Genomic DNA, 22,621 nt, shown 5'->3' with positions numbered 1-22,621 from the left:
TATGAATTATTAAATTAAGTGTCAAGATTCAATATTTGCGAACAGTGAGGTTGCCAGGGAAATAAGCGTGACGTAATTGTGGTCCAAAAAGGGGTGAGGATGAGGCATGGGTGTTGAAATAGGGGGGATGCAAGGGTAAGATGAGAGAGTAACCCAAGCGGGGCTGTTGGGGTGTCGCGGTTAACAAAGATCACCAGTCTCTCCGTTTGTCCTGTTTGAAAAGTAGGAGACAAAATAGCCCACAAATTAGCTCATTGCAAGTTAAGGCGAAAATAAGTTAACCGAAACATATCGCAGGTTAACCAACGTCACAGTATTTGGTTTGAAAGCTGCATTTTATTCAGAAGCGATGTAATTTTAGCCGTAACTGCCACTTTTTCTTGAAAAACCAAGTGAAGTACTATTTTGGTAAGAAAGTCTCCATTCTTTTTTCAGTCTAATTGAAAATTCGGCTGAGAGAATAGTTTTCCCAGGAGAGGTTGGATTGGGAAATTTGGAGCCTTGGGCGGGTTGAGGAGAATTAGAGACGTTGGACTGACGTTGTTGATCCGGGTGGCGACTAGCAATTGATTATTCACCCGTGCACGAACCATTTTTAGAAACTAAGCCGAATTCGCACCAGAATTTCACAAGTCGAAATACGAGCCGCCTAACCGATTATCGTTTTTTTTTGAAATATACAGTTTTGCTGCAAACTTGATAGATTTTTTTTTTTGAAAATTAAAGGCAAATTGTATGTTCCGTTCCTAAGAAGGTTTTGTCTTTACTTTTAAACAAGTATTTGAAATATTGTTTATACAACGTTTTGAATTTAAAATTTGAGAATAATTTTTTCTGCTTTTGAAAGCGACGCCATCATTTGACTTTTTTCACGTCGCTACCAATAAGTGATGGTGACATATTTGGCACCAAAGGTAATGGAGAGAGGCGGAAACTGCTTGAGGATATATAAATGTTACCGATGGAAACTTATCCATAAATGTTGTGAATTTTGGGTAAAATACCGTAGACTGCTGCAGCGCAACTTGCACAACTGTTGTAGAGACCACATTGTGTTTTTTGAATTGAAATTTGAGATATATTTGTTCTGTGTTAAATTTTTGTAGTTACTTTGAATGCAACGGAAAACAGGACTGAAAGTTTTTATCCGGCCTTTTTCTGAGCTCCCCTCATTGAAGTAGATTGAATTAAATTGGAAATGGGATGAAAATTAAATTGAATGAAAGCTCCCTGAAGAAATCGGTCTTAAAATTTATGCAAACAAACGAGCCAAGCATTCTTTGCGCTTTTAAATTGTTGTCACTTATCGCCATCGGAAAGAAAGCTGAGCTGGATTTTCATTTCAGTTGAATCCCTATAATTAGCCTATGGAAGAGTCTTCTTCAGAGCGTCTGAAGTTACTACTTCAAGAAAAAAAACAACTCATCGGCCTTCAATGCGAGTTGGTAAGTTCGACAAAATTATTAATACATTGACCTACTGCAGGTAATTGTATGTTATTAGATAGTAGCTCATTAGAACAGTATAATAACAAAAAAAGTTTTTCATTTTTTTCTAGATCCGCTTCTCCAAAAAGTAATAGATGAAATTCGGTTCCAAGCCAAGAAACAAGTCAGATAATTTAACCAAACTTAAAGAATGCTGAAAACATTTAGGTTGGCTCACCTGAAATTCGAATCTCGTTCAATAAACGTTTCCTAACTAATGAATAGTTTTGCTTAGAACATTGGAACGTAAATTTTTTTGGGAAATTGCAACAAACAAATAAAAAACGAGTTGACGATTCATGTGCTTGTAGCAAAATTTCACCACAACTGTCAATACAGCGAAAATAAATGTGAAATATTAATCGAGAAAAACTTGTCTTGAAAATACTCAAATGAACTGAAAAAATTAAAACGTTAAGCTTCATATATTAGTACAATAAAAAAAATATCATTTCTGAATAAATGGAGCGAATAAATTTTTCAAGTGAGTGACAATGTTCTGTTTTTTGTTTTTTAGAGGGTATCTGTTTTTCTTCGACCCAACAGGTGTCTGCTCTAGTATTATTGTTTTTTGACCTATTCTGAAATCGTTGTTGTCATGCTTATAAATCAATCAGTTGCCTTACTTTACGTGTGTTTCTCTAAAGGGAGTTTATTAATGAAATATTGCCAGAAACATTTGAAATTTATAATAGAAAATTCTAGTTCTTTTCGACACTTTTTCTGTTTATTTTTCGACTGCCGTTTTTGCTGCTTTTTATACCTACTCATTTGTCATGCTATGTTTGCAGTGAATCACTAGTGGTGCGGAGCTCTAGTGCGTCTGTGTTCATCAGTTGCAACCATGCTCATAGAAATGAGTAGAAATTATCCGCTCCTTTCTGATTTTTCTGCTTGTTTCCGCGTTTGATACGAAAGGTCAAAATTGTTCAAACCCATTTTTCTTGACACTGATAAAATTTTTCTAATGGTTTTTATATCTTAATGACATCTAAGAAAATTTGAATCTAACACTACACTTGAACGCGATACAATTTTTCTCGTATATATATCCTTTCCACCCTGTGAAAAATTAAAAAATCTCCCAAAAGTCGTTTTTTTTCAATTTTTTATTAATTTTGTATCTTGAAGCAATTTCTTGTCATAAAAAAATGACCTTCAAAACAAAAATTTATATAATTGAACTAAAAAAAACAAAATTTTTCGTAGTATCTTGTTCAAAGTGTCAGATGACAAAAAATTGGCTATCGGATAAGCAACGAAACAAGTCAGATCGTTATGATCCCAAAAAAAGGTATAATTGCAGATTTCTTAGCAAAATTAGAAGGCATTAAACTTGACTTGTTTCATGGTTTTTAAGACCCATATTCATTTTTTTTGGTGGAGTTTGCAGTTGTTTAGGAAAAAAAAGAACAAAACCGTTGAAATTTTGAGGCTATTATTGCAAAAATTTGAACAAATTTGGTTTTCCAAAAGAACACTTCTGTTTTAAATATTGAAAACAAAACTCAGTTACTGTACGATTATAGAAGAATGTTTCGGCCACAGTAATTATTAGGAAAATTTTTATGACGATAAGACTGCGTTACAGACGTTTACAAAATTCAAAATTTTACTGATTGGCTTTCGTTTGAGGACATATTATCCCTTCACTACTCTGCTGAAAATGTGAAAAGAAATACCGCAACAAAAATTGATTTGAATCAAGTTTATTTTGCAGAAAAAAAACTATCTTTTTTAAATCAATAGTCACTCTCTGCTTGTATGCTCTAAAAATTTTATTATGAAGTTTAGTTTTTCACTGGCTTTCCAAGACAACTTTTTAATACTAGACGCGAAATCTTTTAAAAATATGATTTTCGGGCACGGAATTCTGCGCCAAAAAGTCTGACATACTTAGTTTCAAAATTTTTTGTCTTGAAAACTAGTCACGGAACATAACCCGTGATACGCCAAAAGAAACCAGGTAGTTTTCCGGATAACAAAACAACAAATTTTTTCAGAGCGGCAGGAAAGCGCTCGTTATAAATTGAAAAATGATTGAAATGATGATAATAATGCGAACGTGTTTTGATTTTTTATCAAACTAGCTACCAGATATCCTCGTTTCTTTTTACAAGTGTTAAGTTTGCACATAAACAAATGAGCTGTTCTTGTGACATCTGTACCCTAGTATTCACTAAAATTTGTATATAGTGGGACCGTAATGCTGTATAGATTAACTTCTCTTTTACAATTTTGCCTATAGCATTTATCTTTTCATTCCGGCATACTTAACCCTTGAAAAAACTACCTCAAGGTCTTTAATCACTTTTGCATTGGTATTGCTTGACAGTGGATGACTTTTAGTATGAAGTATGGATTGCAATTATTTTGAGAAAAATTTCATAAACGTTTATTTATTTTTTTTCTAGAAAAGATGCTTGGGTGATATATTACAATAGGTGGTAGATTCAATTTCAATAGCTGGATCGCTTTTTGTTATACTTCGCCCATTATTTATAATTTATTTCAAAAGCCAAATTTTTCGGCAAAAGAAGTGTAAAAATTGAGTCTTAGAATGGCATTTCATTTGGCAGAGTAATGTAAGTATAAAAACTATCTAAATAGTAGAACAATTGATTGAAATTGAAATGACTAGATTATGCACAATAGTTCTGAAATTTATTACATGCAATATACTCAAAATTACCACCTAGTGTAACATATCACCGATGCTTGCTGCAGCTGAAAATTTTTTCAACCCAAGAACAAACGTTGCTGAATTAAAAAATTTGAAAGTCCTGTAATCGAAAAAGCTAAATCTTCATGTAACACTATACTAATCTGGCATGAGTAAAAGCTCACGCTTTGATCAATTTCAAATAAATTTTAGCAAATGTTTTCATTTACTTTTAATGTGGCATGTAGAAACTCACGAACTGATCAATTTCAAAAAGTGCTCGCATATTAGCACTTATTTCTGCAAAGCTAAAACGTTTTATAATTTTTAATGCGAAAGGAAGTGCTTCTAATCTTCAAGTTCATTTCAGCTGGTATTGTAAATCAGTCGGAGTTTCCTGTAAGCTCCTGGTGTTGTTTTGGATCACAAAATGGTTTTTATGTATCATATTCAAAAATTTGAAACAAAATTAGGGAGTCATTGAGAAAGTGTTCAAAAATGCGTCACTTAGTTTGAATTCAGTTTTCTCAATTTTTACTAGTCAAAAATCAAATCATTATTCAATAGTCTTTGTGTCTGTAAGGTTGAACCAGTTTTTTTCTGTTAAACAAAATTTATATATTAAAGCGGAAAGCTGTTTGATTGATTTTTTTCAAGAGGCTGTAATATACTTTTACACATTTTTTTTCAAATAACAAAACATTAACGGTACACAAACTATATATAAACGATTCGATTCATGAAATTTCTGCAATTCATGTTTCTTAAACCAGTCATAATTTTTTTTTTCAATGTGCTTCTCAAAAAATTTTTCAAACTATAGGTATTCGATTTATGGAATTTCTGCTTCAGATTCTTAAATCATAGTCATCATTTTTTTCATAATTTCAATGTGCTTCTCAAAAAACTTTTAGAACCAGGGTTTCCTTGTTTATTTGTTCCTCTAAAAGGTAAAATTAAACAGAATTAAGCGCATCAACTAATAGAGGTACCAAATTGCTGAATATAATGAAAAAATGATTTGTGGCCTGAAAATATTGGCGATATGGCCAAAATTGAAGATACATTTTTTTGGGTTGTAAAATCAAAAAGAATTTTATTCATGTTAATTGAAAACAATTTAATTTATTCAAGCATTCTTGTATTTATGTTCAACCCGTTGCTTAAAGGCGTCTTTCAACTTTTTTCAACCCGAATCTGTTCCAAAATTTGACGGACGCTCCCGATTGACATTCTCGATTCATTTTTTAAGTCTGTTTCAAAAAATTGCAAAAATTGAGTTTTTGGAATATCGCCATTTTTTCTGCTCATTTTCAACTCTTTGATGTAAAATTTTAAACTAAGAATAAAAATTCAGCCACGCAATTATCTCAATTAATATAACTTTTTTCAGATTCGAAAAGACCTAAATTTTGTCGTCAATATGGTCTTGGGTAGACTCTCAAGGGTGCGTATTGTACCTTCAGTCTATTCACTCCATTCTTGTTTTCAGTACAACAACTATGTTAATTTTCTGAATTAATGTTCTTAATTTACTGTTCTGCAGAAAAATTTCTTTCTTTCTTTTTTTTTGTTCATGACTGGATCACGTTTTTTTTACTGAACTGATAAAATAAAGTCACTGAAGAGAATATAACTTAAATTTCCAGTCAAGTAGAAACAAGAACTTCAGCTGAAAATGTCACATATTCCTTTTATGCTTATTATATAAACCGGATTCGATTCGTTACCTTTGACGTCCCTAACTTCCATTGCCAATGGCCCGCTTGCGATGACAGACAACAGAGTCGTATGATTAAGAACAGTCACCTTCTATCAACTAATTTAATTTACCCATCCTTAAAGCTGTTACTTTCTGTTTTATATTGTCACAAGTAATTAGTTTTTAAAACGATTTGAGTTGTGCCCAATTGCAAACCTTTCTACGGATTTTTCAGCTTTTTCCAAAAATCAAAAGAAGATATCGAAAGTGGTATCGGAAATCTTTCTCAGATCACTAACTTGAGGTGTAATGAATCTATGACAATTTGTGTAAGTTTTTGAAACAATTTTGAAGCGTGTTGTTTAGATAGACAATAAAAATCAATTTTCTGAGCGATCTCAAAACGCTATGAAGGCCAAGTTTTGAGCAGTTTTTGAACGATTTTGTCGAAAAATGTCTTTATCGCCGTTCGCTCACTTTTCAAATTTTGCTTGAGCATATTGGCGCCAAAATGGCCTTCAAAAAACTTTAAGGGTTGTTCAATCAAAAATGGATGTCGTAAACATGTACCAAAGGAGGGCCCTTCAGTGGTGGGTGGGGATGGGGGGTGTCAATTTCCTGAGAAGAGAGGCAAATCTCTGCAACCCCCGGTTAAGTTAAACATGTCTGCAGCTCCTTCCACCCGCTCGTTCTAGATGTTTTTTTAAATGTAATTTCAAGGAAAGGTCTGTCGGTCTGTCCTAGTTTAGGTTTATATATTTCCATTCAAACTTGCAGTTTGGACGGTAGAAGTTTTGGTCAGACCGATCGGAGAAATGTTTGATTAGAATGGAAAGATTGATAGCTGGAGATTTAAAAAAGGAGAACTTTTCAGAAGCAAGACTGCTCAAAAAAACCAAAACATCAATGAAAAAATGTTAGCGTGAGAGAAATTGTAATGGAATCATTATGCTCGCATGCGATATGAAATTTTTGAATTTTTTTAGCTTCAAAATATGTACTTCATAATTTGAAAAGCTGCCACTAAATTGAATCCTAAATTTTGATGCTCACTTTTTACCACTTCCTGAAACCATTTTACTGAATATTTGTTAAAACCTCATATGGTTTCTAGACAAAAAAAAAGCAAAATCCTGCAAATTGAATTTGATTTTCAGTTTCAAGATATTCTACTCAGGTGGTTGATTATTCAATGAGCAAAATGTTTCAAATATCTATTATTACTGGGTCGTTTTAATTTCAATCCTGTTTTATGTTCCCAAAATGAAAAAATTGTAGCTTTTTTGCCATAAATGTTTTTATTACTGCGATCATGCTTCATTTTTCTGTGGGTAATGCAGTACACTCTAGGAATTCAAAAATTGGATATTGAATGGACGTTTTGTGTAGTTGATTTAATTTCAGTCAGTAGACAAAAAATAAGAAATCAAAACTATTTTCAGAAGCAGTGCCGGATTCAGGAGAGGGATATCATTTCTCCTTCCGGAATTATAACCTTTTCACAGGATAAAAGTCTTAATTTTGCCGAAATTTTTCCCAATTAACTTATACTTGAAGCAAACATGAACCAGTGAGGGAGTCATATCAATAAACTCAAAAGGTGGAAAACTCAAAAGATAACAATGGCGAACCCACACAGTAACGGGCTGAAGAAATTGTAACTTTTTTGTTTTCAACCAAGCAATCAACGAATCACGCTATTGAGTTTTTTTCTGGGCAGCGGCTCAAAAGATAAAGATGGATTTCAAAATTAAAAAGACTCACTTGTTTGCTCTCAAGCAAGCTTAAAAAGTAATTAAAAAACGTTTCACAAACTTTCTCAACAGATAAAACATTGTTTAAATTTTGAAAGATGAGTTTTGGAGCAATTTAAAAAGATGATTGATTCATAACTTGAAAGAAAAAATCTAAGCGCCAGTTAAACATAACTCGTTAGAAATGTGTTTTTCTTGTTGAAACAATCTCATAAATTGTTCTAACGAATCTCCCATCCCCCCTCTTTGCAGAAAAGGGGATTTAGTTAAAGAGATCCCAAAGTTTTTCGGGCTACGTCTACGGGCTAAATTTTATAGACTCATTCGAAAAAATGGGTAGTGTGTACGTATGCAGGTGCGGGATTTTTTTTTTTGGGGGGGGGGGGGGTGGGGGATGGACGCTTTTTCATCACGGATTCGCCCCTGCCGACTCAACTATTTTGAGATATCCGTTTTTGGTCACGTACTCTAATTTTTTTATAGGCGTCTTCGGCGCCAATACATACTAATTTTGAGACGTGAGCGAGCGCTGGAAAAACGCGATTTTTTGGTCAAAATTTTCCAAAAAAAAAAGCCTAAAAACGCCTTTTTTGGCCTGTTTTTTTTTTAAACTTTGGCTGCAGCGCAGAAAATTTGGCCAAAACAGGGTCTTTTCGGTGCTTTGGCAGAGCTTGGAATATCAATTTAGTCGACCTAAAAAAAGAACGACAAAATTTTCGAATTTTTTTGAAAATCCGCACCCCCCCCCTTTCGAGAAAATCCTAGATCCACCCCTGTACGTATGTACAACTTTGAGTTCAAAATGCAAAAATACCTTAAGCCATCTAATTTTGGGCTGTTCATTGGTTTTGCGCTAAATAAGGAGGATCCCAAGTTTATTATTTTCTCAAGAAACGGAGTTGAAATCAAAAGCTTGTTTTTCATAAATTCATGTGCTGTTTTCGAGGATATTACAACAAGAAGTATATTTTTTAAACAATATATGACTAGCCAAATGATGCCTCAAAATCAAGATTGTTGCAAGTTTGGATCCAGTCAGGTTAAAATCATGGAATAAAATTTCAACCCTATAAATTTAGTAGTTATGCTGGAAAAGTTACCAATGTAAAGAATTTAGTTGTTTTGTTTTTGCTTGCTGGGAAAAAGATAAAACTTTTTGGTCTCGCGGATGTTTTTTGAACTAATTCAACTTTCTTTGGCTTGACATTTCTAGACAGATGAAATTGAGTTTTTTCTTTGTAAAAACTTTTACAAATCTACACTAAACATTTTCCATTTTTTAATTTACTTTTCTGCCTTTCATGTTTTTCTGTTTGGATAATCATTCAAAACTGGTTCCCTTTCAAGTGCTTCTGAGAGCGGTTAATGCATCCGAATCGAAACTACCACTGCGGAAATAACAAGAAAAATCCCTTTGTTATGCTTTCCTTCAAATTAGCATAATGGTGGCAAACCTGCTATTACTCACAGACCATTACTCTTATTCTTACTTTATTCTATTACTTTCATTACTTCAACTAAAAGTGTATGTCTGCTTTTGATTTAATTTTAAAAGCGTTTTTAATTTGTTTATATTTTTACTGCCCATTATTTTTTCAACAGAGAGATTAAAAAATACTTAGGGCAATTGTAAAAATCTGCAGTACTATTCAAGCATTCCTCAAAGTTTACGTAAGTACCACCATCCATTTTTCTTCATAACAAACGGACTTCGCTATCTGTGTAAAGAGCTTACAGTTTATCCGAACTAGCTTTTGAAAACTTAACACTCGTTCGGTAAGATGAACTTAACTTTAGGAAAGAAAAAATTTCTTGCTGATATTTTCAGTCACGCAGGCAAAATGTACAATAAAGATAATTTATTTTTTATATTTCCAGATTTTTTTGTTGTTTAACTGTGAGTAATTGCATAATAATGGGAGGTAGGTGCAAAAAACTAATGATTTTTTCAATTTCAAAATTTTTGTTTTTTAAAAAAAAACTTTTTTTTGTTGCGTTTCTGAATTCCACATTTTAAGGGAAACAGCTTGATTCAGATCTCTCAATACGTTCTAGTTCTCTCTCGAGTGTGCGAATTATATATATAAATTATGCAAATAACAATGTTAAAAGTCTCCCGCACTGAAGTTTCATGAATGATAATCAATTATACTGGATTTTGTTAGTCTATATAAAATAACAAAATTAATTGATTATAATCGATTAAAAATAGATTATAATGATATTAATTTTTAACCAATAAAATCCATATAAAATCGATTATAATCGATTGTAATCGACTATTTTCAACTTATTTTCAAATAATTTTATCGAAAGAAAAATCATCAATTTTAATCGGTTATAATGGATTATAATCCATTTATTAAAATCTTTCAGTGTGCTGTTTTCATTTTTTCATAATAATGTTAAACTTAAGTTAGTTATTTTGTTCTCTTGCTAAACTTCAACTTTTTCTAGGAGGGGAATAGGGGCTTAGGGGGAATTTAGGGGAGACGTGTGGCGGGACGTGGGGACAAAAAAATTCAAAAACTTAGTAAATTTTTTTTCAGTTCGGTCAAAATGATTGACTGGTCAGAAATACCATTTTTGGAACGTTACTACATTATGGCCTCTTCAAAATGACTACGTATTGGCCGCCCCTGGATGAACGTGTTCGTTCGAGTTTTGCAGAAATTGAAAAACGTAGAGACATTATTTACAAAAATGAGTCAATTTTCATGGATTTTATTTACAAAAAATAATCCATCATATTGAAAACAAAAATGGATTATAATCGATTATAATGGTTTTTAACAGGATTTTAGTTTTCGAAAAAAAATTTTTCGAACCTAATGGATTTCATTTTTAAAAATCCAATAAGTTGTCTTGTTATCCATTATAATCGATTTTTACCCATGAAACTTCGGTGCGGGTCAGTTTTTTTAGTTACTAGGTATGTGTAAAGTGGGGTTTTTTGCTTATAACCAGAAACGGATCTAGCTTTTGGTCGAGGGGGTGGATTTTCAAAAAGAAAAAAATGAGAATTTTAACAACTTTTCTTATAGGTCGGCCAAATATAATTTCGGAGCTATTTCAAACTACTATAAAACCTTTTTTTGACAAAATTTTTGGGGTCAAATGCTCCTTTCAAAACTTTTAGGGTCGGTCAGTCAAAAATAGATGTCTCATATTAGTATCAAAAGAAATCTCTTTGTTGGCCAGAATATCGAATTCGCTGATGTTTTTTTCTTCACCTCTTAGAGAAAAAAATGATATAAGTTGATAGATTTTGCTTTGTAATTTCTGCTACTTACTTAAATAGTTTTACTCTTATAAGTTACTGCTTGCAGTTATTACGACTTTTAAAGTGACGGCGTAAAATAATTTAGGAGAAAACATTGATTTGAATTAATTTGCTGATTGTAAAACTTTTTTTTTGAATTTTCATACGTTTTCAACCGTTTTATGGCTGTATGATTGCAGTTGAACTCAAATTGTCTTGCTTATTGGGTTTTTAGAGCTCCCAAACAAGCTAATCAGGACATACTGCAGTTTTTTGATTTAGAGAACCTATTCATGTCTATTTCAATTCTGCGGATATCAAAAACGATTAAACCTAGAAAATGTCTGCATTTTACATCCTTGCAAATATAATTCAAACTCTATGCGGTATTGTTTTCACTGAGTCAAATCTCTAAGCAAAATTTATGGTGGTTTTTAGACTAGCTTATCATTGCTTAACCTCATAGTTGCATTTACAGTTAGTCAAAAATTTTGTTTTGGGAGCAATTGTAGCGAAGGTGGATGATTTCGTTAAATTTTTCTTTTTCGACTGTATTCCAAATAAAATATTTTTATTTTGAATTGATTACTCAAAACTCCATATTGTTCCTGTGCCAATATATATGCTCCGAGTGTTTTTTTTTTGCTCACCGATTTCCACTTTTGATTATGCAATTTTGACGGAAAGTGTTTGTACTATCTGGAAAAAATCAAGTCCTTGGGCTCAATTAAGATACTTTACCTGAAATTGCTCTCTATGAAGTTTCAGAGTTTTGATTTTGAGACTACTTCGGTCAATTAGGGAAAATTAGAGCGCCTAAAATTTTGACTTTTTTAATAGCACTTAGCGCATGTGTCGAATTAAATCATCTCAAAAATTGATTCAAATTGAGTTGCAGCACTATTTTTGATCCAATTATTGTGTTAATAGATGCAAAAAAAATCCTTTTTCATTTTATTTCAGGTACTAGGGTGGAGGAAATTTTCAAAAAGTAAAGATTTTCTAAATTTTCCAATCATTTTTTTTTTGTTAAAACCTAATCGACTTTTTAAATTTAAATTTAATTCAAACACTCGAAAGTACAGTTGCAGCATTCAGGGCCTTGCCCGTTTACAATAAGTTAATTTTAGTTTTACAGTAGTAATTTTTGTGTCTGTGATGAGTTGTCTCTGAACATTTGTTGCATACAGTCGGGATAATGGACGAAAATATTACGCTGAATGCAAATATTTTTTTGTGTATTCACAACTCAAAAAACTAACTATTACTCTAGAAAAAAAGAATAAGGAGCAAAATAGGGAGCAAAATTAAAAGTCGAACATTTCTTACGGCTTTAAATATATGTTAGTTTCTTAGAAAATTTCTTGTGATTCTCATTTTGATCTTATATCTATGCATAAGCCCCTTCTCAAAAAATCAACGATAATTCGAAGCTAGGGTGTTAATCAACATTTATTCAATACAAAAGCATGGAATAAGTGGACTTTTGTGAACTTTTGGACGAAAAGATGCTAACGATTGTATAAGCAGTGCTCTATCTTTTAGTTGTCAAAAAGAGGGTTTCACTGCGAGACATTGATTGTTGGCAATCTTCGCCAATAAACGTTTAATGAACCATACGGGATTCTGAAGACAAGTATGTTTTTTCTGTAAAACTAAAACTGATGAAAATCTACTTAATGAAGGTTTTCAATGATAGAGCCATTGGCTAAAAGCCATTCGCCATCATTATTCAGTAAATTTTCTGCTATCGCTATCATTATTGTGATTGTTGACACTTTTTGCCCCGATCATAAACAGTCTTCAGTTTTCTACCAAAAAAACTGAAATTTTAGAAGTTTTTTTCAAAGTAAGTACCCAATTTTGTATAATTATCTGGGGTTTAATAAATGAGGGTTCTTTAAATTTTTTGTGTTCATACTTCATACAATTGAAGATATCAAAAAAATAAAATAATATTTCTGAATACAAATTTGAAAACAAATAATTATGTACATTTTTTGTTCAAATCAAGCATAGCAAGCAAAATCAATTAAATTTTTCAATTAGTATCAATATATTTGCGCAGCCTTTTTCACGAAAGAGTTATGGCGTAGAGTCTATGTCTCCTTTTTTTCCAGCCAATTTTGACCACATCAAATAAAGCTTGCATGAGACCGAGTGTGGTATCATAATAACAAGATTCAGGTTCTCAAGTTCTGAAAGACAAATCAAAAAACCATTGACATTTCCAGAAATTAATTCAGATAGCTATCGTTTTTAGATACATTGGTCAAATTGTGAAATATTTAAGTTTTTTTCCTCATGTTTTTATTTTCAAGTGTAAAAAGTCCCTTAGAAAAACCTTCTTGAGACTATGCGGCCGAGTGGAAACACTTAAGGTCTGGCGTTGATATGAGTTAGCTTTAGCGGAAAAGGACAACATATGTTCTTCAAACAGCAATAAAAACTATATAAAATTGATTATAATCGATTGTAATCTACTATTTTCAACTTATTTTCAAAAAATTTTATCGAAAGAGAAATCATCGATTTTAATCGGTTATAATGGATTAGAATCCATTTTCTAAAATCTTTCAGTGTGCTGTTTTCATTTTCTCATAATAATGTTAAACTTAAGTTAGTTATTTTGTTCTCTTGCTAAACTTCAACTTTTTCTAGGAGGGGACTAGAGGCTTAGGTGGAATCTAGGGTAGACGTGTGGCAGGACGTGGAGACAAAAAAATTCAAAAACTTAGTCAATTTTTTTTTCAGTTCGGTCAAAATGATTGACTGGTCAGAAATGCCATATTTGGGCGCTTTTTGGAACGTTACTACATTATGGCCTCTTCAAAATGACTACATATTGGCCGCCCCCGGATGAACGTGTTCATTCGAGTTTTGCAGAAATTGAAAAACGTAGTGTCAATACTTATAAAAATGAGTCAATTTTTATGGATTATAATGGTGTTTAATGGATTTTTATTTTTCAAAAAAACTTTTTCTTGAACTTAATGGATTTCATTTTTGAAAATCCAAAAAGTTGTCTTAATCTGCCATGATAATCGATTATAAAAACAACATTTTGTCAACAAAAATCCATTATAATCGATTTTTACCCATGAAACTTCGGTGCGGGTCAGTTTGTTTAGTTACTAGGTACGTGTAAAGTGGGGTTTTTGCTTATAACCAGAAGCGGATCTAGCTTTTGGTCAAGGGGGTGGATTTTCAAAAAAAAACATTGAGAATTTTAACTACTTTTCTTATAGGTCGGCCAAATTGACAAAATTTTTGGGGTCAAATGCTCCTTTCAAAACTTTTAGGGTCGGTCAGCCAAAAATAGATGTCTCAAATTTGTACCAAAAGAAATATTTTTGTTGGCCAGAATATCGAATCCGCTGATGTTTTTTTCTTCACCTCTTAGAGAAAAAAATGATAAAAGTTGATAGATTTTGCTTTGTAATTTCTGCTACTTACTTAAATAGTTTTACTCTTATAACTTACCGCTTGCAGTTATTACGACTTTTAAAGTGACGACTTAAGATAGTTTAGGAGAAATCATTGATTTGAATTAATTTGCTGATTGTAAAACTTTTTTTTTGAATTTTCATACGTTTTCAACCGTTTTATGGCTGTATGATTGCAGTTGAACTCAAAATGTCTTGCTTATTGGGTTTTTAGAGCTCCCAAACAAGCTAATCAGGACATACTGCAGTTTTTTGATTTAGAGAACCTATTCATGTCTATTTCAATTCTGCGGATATCAAAAACGATTAAACCTAGAAAATGTCTGCATTTTACATCCTTGCAAATATAATTCAAACTCTATGCGGTATTGTTTTCACTGAGTCAAATCTCTAAGCAAAATTTATGGTGGTTTTTAGACTAGCTTATCATTGCTTAACCTCATAGTTGCATTTACAGTTAGTCAAAAATTTTGTTTTGGGAGCAATTGTAGCGAAGGTGGATGATTTCGTTAAATTTTTCTTTTTCGACTGTATTCCAAATAAAATATTTTTATTGTGAATTGATTACTCAAAACTCCATATTGTTCCTGTGCCAATATATATGCTCAGAGTGTTTTTTTTTTGCTCACCGATTTCCACTTTTGATTATGCAATTTTGACGGAAAGTGTTTGTACTATCTGGAAAAAATCAAGTCCTTAGGCTCAATTAAGATTTTCTACCTGAAATTGCTCTTTATGAAGTTTCAGAGTTTTGAGTTTGAGACTACTTTGGTCAATTTGGGATAATTAGAGCGCCTAAAATTTCGACTTTTTTAATAGCACTTAGCGCATGCGTCGAATTAATGCTCTAGCGCATGCGTCTCAAAAATTGATTCAAATTGAGTCGCAGCATTATTATTGATCCAAATATTGTGTTAATAGATGCAAAAAAAATCCTTTTTCATTTTATTTTAGGTACTAGGGTGGAGGAAATTTTCAAAAAGTAAAGAATTTCTAAATTTTCCAATCATTTGTTTTTGTTAAAACCGAATCGAACTTTTAAATTTAATTCAAACACCCAAAAGTACAGTTGCAGCATTCAGGACCTTGCCCGTAAACAATTAGTGAATTTTAGTTTTACAGTAGTAATTTTTGTGTCTGTCATGAGTTGTCTCTGAACATTTGTTGCATACAGTCGGGATAATAGACGAAATGATTACGCTGAATGCGAAAATTTTTTGTGTAGTCACAACTCAAAAAACTAACCATTACTCTAGAAAAGAAAGAATAAGGAGCAAAATAGGGAGCAAAATTAAAAGTCAAACATTTTTTACGGCTTTAAGTATACGTTAGTTTCTTAGAAAAATTCTTGTGATTCTCATTTTGATCTTATATCTATGCATAACCCTCTTCTCAAAAAATCAACAATAATTCGAAGCTAGGGGGTTGATCAACATTTATTCAAGACAAAAGGAAGGAATAAGTGGACTTGTGTGAACTTTTGGACGAATAGATGCTAACGATTGTATTAGCAGTGCTCTATGTTTTAGTTGTCAAAAAGAAGGTTTCACTGCGAGACATTTATTGGTGGCAATCTTCGCCAATAAACGTTAAATGAACGATACGGGTTTCTGAAGACAAGTATGTTAATGTTGTATAAGTAAAACTGATGAAAATCTACTTATTCAAGGTTTTCAATGATAGAGCCATTGGCTAAAAGCCATTAGCCAATATTATTCAGTAAATTTTCTGCTATCGCTATCATTATTGTGATTGTTGACCCTTTTTGCCCCGATCATAAACAGTCTCCAGTTTTCTACCAAAAAATTGAAATTTTAGAAGATTTTTCAAAGTAAGTACCCAATGTCTTATAATTATCTGGGGTTTAATAAGTTTGAGGATTCTTTAAATTTTTAGTGTTCATACTTCCTACTATTGAAGATATCAAAAAAGTAAATTAATATTTCTGAATACAAATTTGAAAGCAAATAATTATGTTTATTTTTTGTTCAAATCAAGCATAGCAAGCAAAATGAGTTAAATTTTTTAATTAGTATCAATATATTTGCGCAGCCTTTTTCACGAAAGAGTTATGGCGTAGAGTCTATGTCTCCTTTTTTCCAGCCAATTTTGACCACATCAAATAAAGCTTGCATGAGACCGAGCCGAGTGTGGTATCATAATAACATGATTCAGGTTCTAAAGTTCTGAAAGGCATATCAAAGAACCATCGACATTTCCAGAAAAATTATTCAGAAAGCTGTCGTTTTTAGATACATTGGTCAAATTATGAAATATTTGAGCTTTTTTCCTCATGTTTTTATTTTTAAGTGTAAAAAGTCCCTTTAAAAACCTTCTTGAGACTATGCGGCCGAGTGGAAACACTTAAGGTCTGGCGTTGATACGAGTAAGCTTGTTAGCTTTAGCGAAAAGGACAACATATGTTCTTAAAACATCAAATAAGCCGCTCCATTTCTTTCCTTCTATAAGGTTGTTATTTTTGGATAGTTTTTAAACAGTATGTTGCAATGCGTCGATAGGTATTTCACAATATGTTGCAGATGGGCTGAAACGTTACTCGAGACTTGAAAGTCCACCAGTTGTAAAAATTATATACAGTTACTCGTCACTGTTCAGCAATTAACTCTCAGTTGAGTATTATTTAAGCAAGTTTAACCTTCTGCTGTTTTTTCCAATTTTTGAAGAAAATAACGTTGTTCCGGCATGCTTTTTGTTCCGACTTTCGTAATGAAAGTAACGGAATTTTGTGCTCGTATTGTTTTTTTTCTTCAGAAAACATTCGACTTTTTAACAAGCCATTTTTACGGATGTTTTATACCATTCAAAGTGTATTGTTATCCTAATCTTGAATTTGAAAAGATATTTAACCTATGATCCTTTTATGTAAAATTATGGAGGTTTAAAGATTGCCATTTTGATCAATTTGGGACAATTAACGCGCGATATATTTCGAGCTATTAACGCGTAAGCGGAGATTTAATTTGTCTTAAAAATCGTTCCAAATTGGTTGAAGGAAGTTTGGTTGCCATAATTGATCTGAATTGTTACTAGGAGCAAAATGTATTTTTTAGTACTTTAAATGGCGTGTGGGACGGATGCTTTTCTCAAAGTTTTTGAGAAAAATCTCAAATTTTAAATTGTTTTGTTTTCATTTTATTTTTTTTCCATTCAATGTTTTTATTTTATTCCCGCTCCAACTTTAAAAGATAATTGGGACTTTCAGGGTTTCGGCCTGATACGAGCAGTTCTGTTTTCGTTTACAATTTTTCAGCGGGAAAAATAAAATTTACAACAAAATCACTCCAATAAATTAGTCAATTTCTTGAAATCAAACGGAAAATGATACTTCACGTGTGATCAATTGTAAAGTTTGTGGGTTTTGAATTTTTATCACCTTTTGGACTACAGTAGGCCTTTTGGAGCTTTTCTCCATGATGCTGAAAACGTAATATGAAATGATTTTACATAGCAAATCATCCCGCACTCAACATTGTTCCAAAATGAAATGTTGCAAGCTAATCGGTCATGTTTATTCCCTTTACGACTCAATTTTTATTGCTTAGGAATTAAAGCTGAGAGTTCTATATTTATGGATTATCAAAATTTTTCTGACCAAAAGCTATTTGAGACCAGTTAAAGGAGCAAAACATTCAGCGTTTTACCGTGATAAACAAGCAAACATGCCTAATTTTTGCACAGTTATAGTATAACAAGGTTTCGCCCATTAATCTCTTCACTGAAATAAAACCTTTTATTTGACACATAAGTAAATTTTTTCACATAAGTAAATTTTGTGATATAAACTTTGATTTTTAAAAAAATATTGGCTCAATTCTGCTTGAATTAAAGAATAACCACACGCTCATTTATCACTGCCAAAATTGAGATACAAAATGACAGAGATGAAGTTAAACTTTTAGTTAAATTCAGACCGTTTTTGTCGTATTGTAGATTTCCTCCGATTACTTTGATTAACAGAATTGCATCTTTATTTTTTTTCTCTGCGCTTTTTAAAAAAAAATTGTTGAAGATAAATTTTCCGCTGATTTGTTTCATTTGCGCAAAATTTTACCAGTCCATTGGGTTTTATTTTTACAACTCTGATAATTAGTTTTACTTATTCTCACAGGAAAACAATCTTTACCTATCACGCGTGAAAAAATAACAAATCTTGTTGAAATTATCAGTAGCAGGTTGTATAGTAATCTAATCTTTCTGTATCTCTAAGCCTATCAACGCATCAACACGGGGGTAATTGGGTGGCATATTTTTTCTGTATTTTTATAAATTTTCCTTTAGCCCTTCCCATTATTTTCACTTGTTTTGAACTTTTATCTGATGGAAATTAAAAAGGAAAGACCGTTACCGCCAGTTGAATTCAGAATAAGCTGAGGTGATGTAATTCTTTTTTTTCATTTATAAATCTCTATTTTATTTATTGGGCGAGCGCTTCCACGACAATAACGGACATAGAAGGAAAGGCGGCGGAGAAAATTGAGGAATATATAATTTTTTACTTCGACTGACAAATATATGTGATCAAATAAGCTACAATATAATAAACGAAGTATACTCTATTCTTTCTTTATAGTTTTACCTTGCTAACCTTTTTATGCCTTGGTTTACTAAATCAATGAAATCAGCACTTCCACAATGATGACGAACAGCTCTTTGTAAGTTTTGAACTTTGTAAGTTTTGGAAGTTTTCACACGGAGACCCCCCAGGCCTTCCGATTTTTTTTCGCTTCCACCCTAAAACTTGTCTTAAAAAGATTTGGACGTCAAGTTATACTCGGAAAATTGCCCCTTAAAACGCCATTTTGTCCCTGTTTTTAATGATCTGCGGCGTCAAAATATTGTTGAAAATTGGGTTTTACCAAGTTTTACGGTAACTAGTTCGACTTTAAAAAAAATAGACAAAGTATCGGAAACTTTTTGAAACTCAGCCTTAACCCTGCTTACTATTAATGCCTTTTGCAAATTCTAATATATGGTTGAAATAAATTTCCGACACCTTTTCCTTTGATTTTTCTTACACGAAACTAGACTTTTCACATTTTTGACGCTCATTTTATCATTGCTGAAAGCAAAATCAATCAGACTCATAAAAACACTGTTCTGATCGGCACGCGAATAAATTTTTTGATGGATGAAGGGGAGTGAAAAATTTGGTTGATCTTTTTTCCCTCTTTTGCAGGAACGATGATACTTTTGATCAAGCTCTACCAAAGCACTGGGATTTCTGTGATTAGGAAGTTTTCCAACTCATTCTTATCAAAAAAGAGCGTTTCTGAGAAGAGCGTTTTGCCTAAAAAAAATTTTTTTCTTTTTTGTTCGTCGCATGCTTCTGTTAAAATTGGCGCTTTGTGTGGACTACGCCAAATTTGTGAAAAATTATCAATTATAGGTTGATTTGGTCAGAAATGTCGATGTTTCAAACTATGACCAGAGAGACAACCCTCAAGAATTTTTGGCATCTAGAATTAAAAACATCCCTCTCCTGGAATGACTTGAGAACTCATCAGAGCCAAAATATTTAGTTGAAAATTAGAACAAAAACACAAAATCTTATATGATCAAAAAAATTGAGATAAAATGATTCAGCTATCGAATGCTGAGTCTCTAATATTTGTAGTTGTTTCCGTTTAGACAGCCCTGAAACATTCAATTTAAGGAATCGACCCCCTGCCAACCCAAAGGGTCCCCCCTTTGTATTATTTTGAGACATCCATTTTCGATGACGGACCCTAAAATTGTTCTAAAAGTGCCTTCGGCGCCAATTTATACTAATTTTGAGGGAGGAGCGCGTTCCGAAAAAACGCGATTTTTGGTCAAACATTTTCAAAAAGTGCCTAAAAACGCTTTTTTACCTATTTTTTCAAATTTTTGCCTGCGGCGCTGAAAATATGGCCAAACAAGGGTCTTCCTAGTACTTTGGGAGAGCTTGGGAATCAAATTGGTCGACCTAACAAAAATGGTCAAAAAAATGTTAGATTTTTTTTTTGAAAATCCGCACACACCCCCCCCCCCCTCCTCCTCGAGAAAATCCTAGATCCGCCCCTGATTCATAGGACGTTTTCATTTTCTGTAACTTTTCACTGTTAACAATTTCATTTATCGACTATTTTTAAGGCAAATTGTAATTCAAATTGATCTCAAAAAGTTTTCATGACAATTTTTTTGCTTTGTACCGATCCACAACAAAGATATCAGAGCAGACCAAATAAAATGCTGGATAACACTTCGTTGAATGTTAAAAATTTGAGAAAGAGATGGCTTCTCTGACTGCGTTCTTGGGAAAAGCAAGCTCAGAGAAACCGAAATTGTTACAGACAAAAACTCACCCCCAATCTTCCAAGGGAGAACTTTTTCTGAGGTTCTTTGTTGTGCAAGCAGTTGGGCATATTAGTTTTGTCAAAAAAACAGTGACATGGTGTTCAAGGACATCTAAATTAAAAAACAAAGCCACAACATACCTAAAGAACGAGTCGTTGTTGTGAAACGAATCAAAATCCCATGGACAGCTGATAAAAAGGAGAAACGGTGAAAAATTTTCTTGGGAGAATTCGAGAAGGCATTTTGAGCAAAGTGTTACCAGGAATAGGAACGTGTGAACGAATTTCAGATGTATTTCAGGTACCATGTTTTTTTTCACAGATAGCAACTCAAATACCAAAATACTTTAAGACAAATTATCACTCGTTTCAATTTCAAAAAAATCTACATTCTACCTAAGAACATTCTTCCTGACCTGATGTTACAGATTCACAACACTCCTATCCCATCTGAGAGTGCTACTGACCCCTTTTAGCACAGATAGTTGAAAGTTTTTTTCAAGCATTTTTTTATCAAACACGATGTTCAGTCAATTAAGGTTTTAACTGGAGGTAAAAATATTGCCATCACATTTTTGAAAATCCCGTTAGCGTGCAGGGTACACTTTTAAAAAAATTGAAATCATTCTCTGAAATTCTGCTGAAGAATTACTCTTTTGACATTTTTTTTTAAATGTACCATTTTTCAACAAATTTTAGAAAATCACGTTCAATTTCCGGGAAAATCACGTTAGAAAATCACGTCCAATTTCTGGGACAAAACAAAATCACTTTATCTGATCGTTTTGTTAACTCTACGTTTACCAGTGCGGACTGTAAATTGTCGAAGTCGATTTTGCCATTTTATTTTATTTTTACAGCTGGATAAATTTCAAGCATCTGTTACAGTTTTTGGATGAAAAATGACTTTTTCTGGGCAGCATAATAAAAACCGGCATCAAGTTAAGTTAAGGATATTCAATGGGTATCCAATTTGGTCATGTTATCTCAAAATGGCGCAGTGTTAACTTTAAACCGATAAAAAAACTGAAGAAATGACTCACAAATTAAAGAAAACTTTGTTAGTAATAACATTAGCCGCGGTTGCTGTGAGAAATATAACAAAGAAGATTCCAAAATTAGTCTGCGGTTTTTACATTTCGGAACGACTTTTACAAAAATACTAAAAATTCAAATAATACGCAAGCTTACATAGAAAATTTTGAGTTATATATTGGCGTGGGATGTTGATTTTGAGGTTTCTAAATCAGCTCCTCAAAATATAAAAACTTGAAAAAAAAACTTGGGTTGTAAGATACTTGCAGACCAGAAGATCAGTCTTATAAGAGCTTGAGGGTGACTTAGATCAATCTAGAACGAAGTGAAAGGAATAGTTGAAACAAAATAAAATTCCGGGTACAAACTTGCCTCAAACATTTGAGTTGGGGCTCAACAAAAATACCCAAAAGTTTGTGTGTTGTTTGTGTGCGTTTTTGGGTGGATAATGGTTGTTACTTCTTTTTGAGCTTAGTTGTCAGTTGGAATCTACTTAACAATCCCCCTTTCAAGAAAGGGGGGGAGATTGTTAAGTAGATAAAAATGGTCGATTTTTCGACCAATCAGAATGCAGCAACATTCTAATTCTCAATGCAAACTCTATTGCTAATTTACTGTATTTGTTCATAGGGGTGGAGATTCTTTAGTAGATACAATAGAAGGGGGGAGATTGTTAAGAAGACCCGTCAGCTGAAGTTAGAATACTTAAAATTTCAGCATAGTCTTTTTACTGGTTAGGGAAGCAAACAAGACTGATCCTTTTAATTTTCAGCCGTGAAAGTTGCGAGTTCCTTGTAAGTACATTGTGAGTTCCGTGTCTGAAGTACATTTTGGTGAAAAACTCTATAATAAAAAATTTTTAAAAAAATTCCGTTTTCGTTTTTAAACCAGCACAATAGTGCAAACACCGATCAAACTTGAGCTCAAAATTTGGACAT

At 32.6% G+C, this 22,621-nt stretch overlaps 1 protein-coding gene across 9 annotated transcripts in view; it reads left to right on the top strand.

Annotated features, from left to right (window-relative positions):
- Nucleotides 1-22,621, top strand: part of LOC134848405 (amiloride-sensitive sodium channel subunit alpha-like) — an 85,271-nt gene that overhangs the window by 10,764 nt on the left and 51,886 nt on the right. For 3 of the 9 annotated variants that reach the window (XM_063865838.1, XM_063865837.1, XM_063865836.1), the window contains exon 1: nt 18,586-18,986. In XM_063865838.1, the coding sequence (XP_063721908.1) occupies nt 18,967-18,986 (20 nt within the window). In that variant the 5' untranslated portion in view covers nt 18,586-18,966. Of the gene's footprint in view, nt 1-644; nt 755-1,106; nt 1,446-9,113; nt 9,277-9,321; nt 9,382-16,862; nt 16,943-18,502; nt 18,565-18,585; nt 18,987-22,621 lie in introns of those variants that run through there. The other 6 variants (XM_063865839.1, XM_063865840.1, XM_063865841.1 and 3 more) reach the window with 6 other exon arrangements.

Source organism: Symsagittifera roscoffensis, chromosome 6 (assembly GCF_963678635.1).
Source record: "Symsagittifera roscoffensis chromosome 6, txSymRosc1.1, whole genome shotgun sequence".
NCBI classification, from domain to species: domain Eukaryota; kingdom Metazoa; phylum Xenacoelomorpha; order Acoela; family Convolutidae; genus Symsagittifera; species Symsagittifera roscoffensis.
Note: the sequence above shows the minus strand (reverse complement) of the source record. Positions and strands in the feature narration are given on the sequence as shown.